At 38.1% G+C, this 9,896-nt stretch overlaps 1 protein-coding gene across 1 annotated transcript in view; it reads left to right on the top strand.

The window, feature by feature from the left end:
- Positions 1–9,896, top strand: part of DNAH7 (dynein axonemal heavy chain 7) — a 214,406-nt gene that overhangs the window by 5,225 nt on the left and 199,285 nt on the right. Inside the window, exons 2-5 of the mRNA XM_006028533.2 lie at positions 1,141–1,206; positions 3,904–4,012; positions 5,315–5,468; positions 8,622–8,715. Of these exons, the coding sequence (XP_006028595.1) occupies positions 1,141–1,206; positions 3,904–4,012; positions 5,315–5,468; positions 8,622–8,715 (423 nt within the window). The remainder of the gene's footprint in view (positions 1–1,140; positions 1,207–3,903; positions 4,013–5,314; positions 5,469–8,621; positions 8,716–9,896) is intronic.

Here is a 9,896-nt window from a genome sequence, read left to right on the forward strand (position 1 = left end):
CGGGCACTGTGTTGGGGGGAGGTGGGAGTGAGTGGAGTGTGGGCAGGGAGTGTGTGTGTGTGTGTGTGGGGAGTGGGTGTGTGTGTGGGGAAATGTGCATGTGTGAGGGACACATGTTCCCCAGAGGCTGTGGGTGGCAGGGGACCCAGTGGGCTATTATGGGACAGCATGTATCCACTCACCCCGAGATGCTGGCCTGGTGGCAGGTGGCAGGGCTGGGGGACAGTGGAGGCTCAGCACAGGGCAGTAGGAAGGGCGGATGGGCGGTCAGCAGGCAGGGCTGTCCACACATGAAGCCCAGCCGCAGTGAAGCATCACTTGGCTGCCTATGCCCTTGTGCTCGACAGTGGTAGTAGTGATCGGGGGGGTGGGGGGGTGGGTCTGCAGCTCAACCTCTAGCCCCAGCAGGTCATGATGCCAAAGCCCTTGGCATGCAAGCCAGGGCCATGCAACTGTGCCACCTTCTCACTGGGCACCACCGTCTTGCCCTTGGCCCAGGCCTCGATGCCATTCTTCCAGTCTGTGATGTTGCCTGGCAGTGCTTCCCACTGCTGCCACCTGGGGGCTTTTTATTCTGCTGCCCTGCTTGGCTGGCTCCAGTCAGTTCTGGGCATGGCAGACCCCTCTGTCTGCCCCCCAAGATTGGTTGTGACCGAAGTCCCCTGCTGACTCCTGCCCAGCCTGAGTGGTGGGGCAGGGCAGGGCTGGGCATGTGTGTGTGTGGCACCCCCTTGACCATGGTACTCTGGGTAGTCACCCACACTGCCCACCCCTAAGTCTGGCTCTGATTAAGACCTCCCCCTTTTTCCCACCCTTATATGAGGGATTTTGACCAGTAATTATGACAATTGAATCAAACAGTGGATTTCTGTTATTTACATTATCTTGTATTGTTGTAATGTTTATGTTGACAAAATGTTAGCATGGATCCTCCCGAGCCTGATGGAATTGGCTGTTCCAATGGAAACACAATCTGGTGAGAAGAGAAGAAATGGGGTGCATGGAAGGGTGCCTTTCGGAGAGGATGAAAATAATGAATTAGAAAGAGGACCATAACTGAATTGTTGTATAAATTTAAGTTTTATCATACTGAGAAGTTTAGTATTACTGGTTTAGGTTTTTTCTTATTTTTCTTTCTAGCCCAAAACAGTTGGCAAAGGAAAATTGGCAAAGACTACAATTAAATTTTTACCACATCTGTCTCAGGTAATTTTTTTTCTATTTTGTCCCTTCAATAAAATTTTCCCCTTTGGAATATAAAGGAAGCATGGGAGAACCTACAGTGAGAATTTACAGTAAGAAATGCATCTAATCAAAACACGTGCATGTGGCATAACAACAAGCCTTCATCTACATATACAAAAGCATTGAAAATAATGAATGTGGTTTATTTAGACTAATTGAAAATGATTACGGTATAGAGGAGAGGGACAAAGCTACATGTCATCAAAAAACTGGAATATAGGTTATTCTAATCTGACCCCTTCAGAGTTTGAGGGTAACAAAATATAACGGATAATAAGGTGTAAAGGACCCACTGTGTCAAACAGTTATACATGCATTCTTTACTACCGTTAAGGTCAATATAACTGCTGACAGAAGTAAAATTAAGCATATATGAAGGACTTCCAGGATTAAGACCTGAGCCTCAATTCAGACCTATGATTTTGTTACACTTGTACAAAACTATGCTGTATTTCAGTTAAATACGGGACAGCTATAGATGGTGAGGATTGCTCGATTCACCATCTATATTGATTCAGTTTTATGTCATATTGTCACTTATTTGAAATAGTGTGATGATACTGATTTGAAACTGGGGTAATGAAACAGTGAACTAAGAAAGCTTGGATCTCAGAATACATATTGTGGATTACTAATTAGGAATTGATACTGGGTTGCATTAAGAATAGCTTTTAAGGAGTTAAATAAGAAGCCATTACAAAACTGAAGTTTTTTTAATAAAAGGAAAATAGGTGGAAAATTAATTTTTTACCTAACTGAAATGGGAAGAAATGTAGTATATTCCTCAGGTAAGTGAAAGCATCATGAAATGAAAGTCAGTTTTGTAAATCCATCAAGAATTCTTCATGTATTCAGTATCTAGAGGTTTTACCTTTTAAAGGTGGGAAGGGAAATGCAGGAAGAAGGTTAAATATATCAAGACCAGTCTTAAGCAAGTCCCCCCAAAACTAGCAAAATTTAGTCAGTTCCTCGTTAGTACTCAATAAGTACCTAAAGTTAGCAAAACTGTTGGAAATGTCAGGAATCTTTGGATGTGGTTACTTAAAACTACAGATTTTGCATTGGAAATGGTACTTAGGCCATATTTTATGGCATAATTACTACTATACAAAATGAAATTTTAATTATCTCTTGCATCATTTGGCATTCTTAACCTGTGTGCATTTGATTTTAACGTGATACTTAGTTCATTTTGAGCTAATTTAAAATAAACAGTCTTGAAACAATAAATAAGTACATAAACATCCAGCAACACAACCCCTTTGCTCCTGAACTGGGATAGAGGGGGGCCTTCAAACAGGTAAACCTCTAACCATGTGTAGGATTTCACAAAGGACACATAAGAGTTATTTTTGTATGTTTCAATAAAGAAGCGAAGCTGGAATAGAGGAAAACGGATATTTTGGTGTTAATTCTGCTTGTGTGTGTGAAAATTGCGAAAAGTTACTATGCAGTATCTGATTCGAACTTTGCAATTTCTGAGTTAACAAAAAAAGTTACCAAGATTCAGGTCAAGGAAGTTTTTTTGACAGCCTCAACTAGTCAAAGAGATACAGAATTGTATCTCTGCCTGGGGGAATCCAATAAAAGCTTTTCTTAATTCTTGAATAAGTCTCCTGAAAAATTGAGGGTAGTGCATTTTGGGAAATTGTGAGTCTTAATGTAGTTTAGTGTGAGGAGTCATTTTCCTTACAAATATATTTCTAGGAGTTTTACCTGACTAGTAAAAATAGGGAAAGTTAGTACTAGATTCTTGAAAAATAACAGGAGCCTTGCTAAGTTACTGATGGCTATTGTGTACTATGATTTTCACATTAGAGTTAGGGTCCCCCATGAAGTGAGATCCAGGATGTGAAAAACCATTTTTTATATTGAAGGGGAATGGATCTTATCTTAGGTCCCCTGTAGTATTTTTGACTGCTATTCCTTCCCCTAGTTATAGATTCTTTTTGGCAAAAATGACTTCACCATTTTTTACCTATTTTACTTAGCTGTAGTGTTGCTTTCATGTTCCTTTAATCTTCACAGATGTCTTGGGTTTGTGGTAGGTATATACAATTTACACAGATTAATAGTAACTTATTATAAGCATAAAATGTCACGAGTTATTTTTAGTATGTGAAAGATTTTTCTGTGCATGCTCCATATTATAAGGAGGATGTGGAGAAATTAGGTTCTAGAGGCAGATGACAAAACGAGAAAAGAATTGGAAGGCAAGCTGTATGAAAAAAGGCTGAGAGGACGAGGCTTATTTAGCTTAAAGACAAGGAAATGGGGGGTCATAAAAGCAGTCTTCCGATATTTGATCAATTATTCCCTTTTCTGGCAGGGGGCAGGACATGAAGCAAGTACTTTACATTGCAGTAAACTAGGTTTAGATTCCATATGAGGAGAAACTTCCTTGCTTGCAGATCATCAAGGCAGTGTAGTAAGTTGTCCAGGGAAGTTATGGAATTCCCTTCATTGGAGGTTTTCAAGACGAAGCTGGATAAGCATTTGATAGGGACGATTTGGGCATACTCTGTGACCCTGGAGGTCCCCTCCCACAACCCTATGATTCTGTGATTACTTCTGGTGTATGTGTGTGTGACCCTTAAAGCTTTTAGATTGGTGTGCCTTGATATGTTATAAAGCTAAAGAATAAAATACTAATTTCAGGTAAGCGCTAAGCCACAATGGCAGGAAGCTGCTCCTTTATTCCACTTGAGAAAAGAACAGAAAGATGATGGACCTGATGAATTTACTGTCAAAAATGAGTTTCCACCTGGTAAGGTTAGCGCTCAACATTTAATAAAGGAGACTTAGGGGGGAAAGTGTGAAACTGAGGTAATACAAGAATAGAGGATTGTGAGACTAGGATTTTATTGCCAGACTGCCAAAATCTCCCAATATGGCCCCAGGCAATCTTATAACCTTTCTGTACCTCAATTTTCTTGTGTGTACAATGAGAACAATAATGCTTAATTTACCTTGTGGCATTATGGTGCAGGTAAACTTACAAATATTTATAAAGTATCTTTATCATCTTGGATGAAAAATATAGTATTAAGTGTTGCTCATTACTTTGATATTTTTGGTTCTTCATGTAAAATATTAGATTGAGGTCTGGCACAAAGTTTACATGTAAATGTTTCCAAAAGCTGGCTTGCTTTTACTATCCTGTAACATTAAAAATCATCATTTTATTACTTATTCATGGAGTGTTATTTATTTTAAATACAAATAATTCATATACATTTTCCTTTTAACATCAGTCTGTGGGTTTTTTTAATGATTTATATTGTATAACATGCCATATTTCCTCACATATACAACACATGGCTTTTTCCCAAAAAACAGCTGCTGGACATTGGAGTGTGCATTACATATGAGAAATGGTAAGCACAGTTTCTGCTGCTCCAGGTGAAACCAAAAGTAAAATCTGCAGTGATCCACAGGGAGCAAAACAGCCAGTGGGCTTGGCTTCCTACCTAGTTGCTGCTACTCAGTTACTTACTACAAAGAAAGATTTTTTCCCCTTCATTCTGTCTTTTAGAAACAAGGTGTATATTATTGTAGTGTGTGTTGTATACAAGGAAATATGGTACTATAGCAATGTTTCTAATTTATTTGTAAACTATGGAACTGGTTCTATTATTGAAGCAAATGACAAAGGTCTTGACTTGAAAGAGGAAGTGTTAGGGTATTTTTTGTTCGGGTTTGTTTTTTGGTGGGGGAGGGGGGGTTGTATGTGAAAACTAGTACAGTGATCAGGGAAATACACTTGGTCTGGGAAGGGGTGAACCCTGGTCCAGGTAAAGTCAATCCCAAAGCTTCCATTGACTTCATTAGACAGGATTTTACTCAAAAATCTTTATAAAAGAAATATGGTTAGCATTCAGGTTTACTTTAGCACTTAACAAATATCTTTATGAACTATTGACACTAGCAAAGAATTGACAAAAACAATGACATCTGAGAGATCTTAATTGGAACAAATTAGAGATGAGGGCTTTGAGAACTCAAGTGTATTTATTACTTTGTGAGCTTGGATTCATAATATGCAACTTCCATTTGTGTTTCATGTGAGGAGAATATTTGGAAAAAAAGAATAAGAGATGCAAGATACAGGACTCTGAAGTTGACGAACCAATTGCTGGAACATCAGCTTGTAAAGTACAGGACAGCTATTGTCCAAAAAAGGCTCGTGAAAATTTTAGAAGTGCTCTTGTTAATATCATAATGTGAGTTGTCTTATTTTTGTATACATGTGCTTTTCCCTTTTTCTAAGGTGAACTGAAACTTCTTAAAAATGTTAGGGTAAAAAAAGGTTTTAAGATTGCCAGTCAATAGTAAGCTATGTATATGAATGCAAAATATATCAGTAACTTAAGAAATCTAGTAGGTAAAATACTCTTTTTCATCACTTGCAGTAGTTTCAGTAAAATTGACCAGATATGGAATAAACTGTGGAACCACAAGGATTGGGATTCAGTTGCATTATTTTGACTGTTTAGAAAACTACTTGGAAAGAATGACAAACTTTTACATATGACATTAAGTAGAACGCATGATCCTTTTAGTAGCTGAAGACTGTTGACCTTCTGTTTTGTACCCCCTGTTGAGTACTGCAAAACAGATAAGGTCTTAGCCTTTGTGCCTTACAATAAATGACTTCATGAGAACTGGAGGCTCTGTTTGTATGCTACTGTATCTCACACTTTAATTCAACCTCTATCCTTCAATCAGCTGTGTTTTCCTATCCTCTTTTCTTACTATTTTATTGATATATTTATTCAGTTGTTTTGTCATTTATTTTATTTTGACTAGACTCCTCTCTCTAAATTTTTTGAATTAAAGCATTGTTTGTTTTTCTGTTAAATGTACATCAGAGTGATTCATGTGGTATGATGGCGAGTGTGTGTAGGATTAGATTGCTTGTGATGGAGGCTGGAAAAAACACTTTCCCTCCTGGAAGAGCTATGTCTTGAGATGCTTTGCTTTGGGAGCACAAAAGAGCAGGTATAGATCTTGAATTAAAAATGGATTTGGCAGCTGGAATTGATCAGATGATCCATACCTTAAAGATCTCAAGTCAAACTCAGTAAGGGATGTATAATGGATTCAGGCTGTCCTTATTTTAGGAGTGTTTAGTAAATATACCTAATATTTAGTGTTTCCCTTCTCCTTTTTGAAAGTTCTTGAAGTGTGATAAAAATTGTCCATAAATGATGTCCTGATGCATCTTATTGTTAAAAGCATTATAAAATGATATCCACTTTACTTTTATAACTTACGCAAAAAGATGGAATCATGCACCTTGCACTATTAAACTACAATGAGACTATTTCATACTAACGTGTTGTTTTATAATACAGCAAGCAGTGATGCCTACAAGGCATTTGAAAACTGTCTATATATAAAAGTTAGTGCTAATCAATGAATCTGGACATTTTTAAAATTTGTTGCGTCACATATGTCTTTAAATGACATTTAATTGCATTTATGTTGGCTTATTATATAATAAAAAAGGATAAATGATTTTTAATTAAATTATTATTTAAGTATTAGTACTGACCTTTAAAAATAGTCTGGTTCTTTTACAGTCTCAGACATCTTAAACCTTTAAAAACTGAAGTCCTGTGTTTTTAGAAATCGTTTTGTTTAACATAAGTTGTAAACTTTGTATAAAATTATACCATATTTTCTTGCATATAACACGCTCTTTTGCCAGTCACAATTGGGGTGCATGTATTAAGTGGGAAAGCTGACTTTCTGCCCAGAATAGAAGTACCCTGCTTTGATTCCTGCTCCATAGTGCAGCACCTCTGTCATTACTGTTCAGGCTGCTGTGGGAGTCTTATTGGCTCATTGGTTTAACGGTTTACCACTCTGGAGGTGTTAATAACATCCTCTACTTTTCAATTGTCTTGACTTTCCACTAATTAAACTAACTTTTCTTAGAGCAATTTTGCTGTCTGCTTGCACTCCTGGTCTCTTCTCCTATTTCACAACTCTTTAGCTTTTTTCAAAAACATAGGTGCACCCAAAGAGACCAGTCTTCAGCAGCAGGTGGGGTTTTAATTAGTAAAGCAGGAAAAGGAAGGGTGAGTCAACTGAAGATTAGGTTCTGTCCCTGCTCTCTGCAGACAGAGGTAGTTAGCAATGCTAGTCTGAAGTCAGTCAGAAAGCATGGTAGATATACTTCTTTATAGACTAACTAAATAAGATATATGTCTCTCTGAAGCTATAATTCTATTAAAAAAAACTTTTTTCCTCTTCCTTCTGCCTTTCAGAAACAAAGTGCATATTATATACAAGGGCGTGTTATGGGCGTGTTATATAGGAGAAAATATGTAATGTCTCTTTTGGAAGCACAGGGCATTTTCATATGTGCTCCGAGAGGCGCAGGGAAGTGCTTTAATTAGCAAGCCATGCTAATTAAAAGCTCCTGAGTGTCATGTGTATCAGCGTCCCCTGTGCTGAAAATTGGCAGGGCGGTTTGAACTAAAGTTCATCAAACGAGCTTTAGTTCAAAGCACCTTGCCGCTATTTTTCAGCTCGGGGATGCTGATACATGTGACAAGGGAGCCTGCTGGATTTCCATGCTCCAGCAGACTCACTCGAGTCTGTTTCAACATACTGGATTTCCAGCATGTTGGAGCTGGCTCCCTGCGTATCTGTAGAAGCCCATATAGTCTGCATTGCATGTATCTTCTGCTAAGGAGATTAGCAGCCTGAAGACTACTTTGGAAATGTTGATAAATTCAACTGAACAGAAGGGTGGAATCTAATACTGTGATTTAGCATCAAAAGGACTGTAATGAATACTTGACTAGAATGTTTTAATTGTCATAACAAAGATTTTGCATATTGGTAGTTTGGCATTATTGGATGATAAAGAATGTATTTCTTCTTGAGGAGCTTTTTTATTTTAATGATGTCATAAATTAGTTGTCATGAACTGAATTAGAAAAAGTGGTTAATGTATATATATTTAACGCTTACAATAAGACAAGTTTTAACATATCCCAGCAGATCCTGCAGTCTGTATTAATTTTAGTAGTTCTTACTGACTTGATTGTGGAAAGGTACATAATTGATATTCCAAAGGTATTTCCTGTTTAAAATTTAAAATTAGATTGCATTTAGATTAAAAAATACATTAATAGGCATGTAAGCATAGAATTAAGGATCAAGCCTGTAAACCCTCAAAGAAAAGATATTTGTGAATAACATTTTGTCTGGAAAAATATTAGAATTTCAATAGAATTTTTGATGCTTATGACTCCAAAGGTGGCAATTGTTCTTTTGCTTGGTTGGTAGTTCTCAGATATGTGTGATTTATCTAAGGAGCACAGGGCACAGCTCACATAATATCATCTTTGTTTTGTTAGGCAGCAAAGCTTTACTGTGGAGCAGCCTACTTCTCTAGATGAAACTCAGCCTCCAAAAGCAGATTTTTCTTCACCAATAGAAAAAGACGTATTGGTAATTAAAGACTATGCCTTTCATATAATATTACTATAAATGATTGCTTTTATGTTTCTCTTAAATTGTGATGAGGTTATTGATGTTCTGAATTATTATGGTAGTAGGCACTTTAATTTCTTTGAGATATTAGTTTTATTTGATATACTGTAAAGAAGTTTTATTATTGAGAATTTAGATTAATTTTTAAAGCTTTAGGTAACAAATTATCTCAACTAAGTCAATTCTGTTTTGTAATTTTCTTTTGTTTTTAATTGTCTAAATTTTTTGTTGATAAAATGTATGTACAAAAGAAGACTTGCAGGCAGTATTATACTGAAGAAATTAGCGTTCCTGTCTGTCTCTGTCCTTCTCCCTTCTAGAAAATTGAGCAGAGACTGTTTTTAGGTTCACTGAATAACATCGGTGAGAGGAATGATTGAGAGTTGCCATGGAGGAAAGGTGTGTGGGCTGTATGCATGTTTTAGCATCTGCTTAGACCAAGCAACATATTCTTTCCTCTGAAAATATTTCTCCTCTTAGCAGGAATAGAATACAATAAGAGGACTCTGTTATGGAGTCTTATTTGGCTACAGGGGGGTTTCTCATTAATCCAGTAGTTTTTAACCTTTTTAGATCCTTCCATATTATTTCTGAATTTAGTGGCATCCCTTTTCAAAAACTCCTTGATTTATTACAGTGCTTAGTGCCTTGCACAGGGTCTGTGTGAGTATGGAAGTGGGGGGAGAAGTGAGCCCTTTCCTCCTCAGTCTGTGTTACCCTTAAAAGGATCTCCCAGTACTTAAACTGATAATTGTGCGGGCCGGCTCCTGGTCCCGTCCTTGCCGGGCGCGAGCTGGGCCCGTCTGTGTGCACGTGGGCTGTGGCCGGCAGCCCGGGCACGCGGGGCCGGAGAAAAGTCGCGGGGTGGAGTAGTACGCTCGAGCTAGAATCAGTTACGGAGGCGTAATGGTTGATTGAAAAGATTATTTACTTACACCGGAGATGGTCACGGTGCAGGCTAGACAGTTTCCAGGTACAGCTCCGCTTCAATCCTTGTTGGAGGACTCTAAAACTCGGTTCCCAGGATCCTCGGAGTGGTTCAGACTCCGTGGTGTCGATAACTGGGTTCTAGGGTAGGGATTCGTCTGGGCTGCGATCGGTGACGGGGAGAGGCTAGAGGCCGTCGGTAAGTGGTGCCC

This window comes from Alligator sinensis, unplaced genomic scaffold (assembly GCF_000455745.1).
Source record: "Alligator sinensis unplaced genomic scaffold, ASM45574v1 scaffold784_1, whole genome shotgun sequence".
Lineage (NCBI taxonomy): Eukaryota > Metazoa > Chordata > Crocodylia > Alligatoridae > Alligator > Alligator sinensis.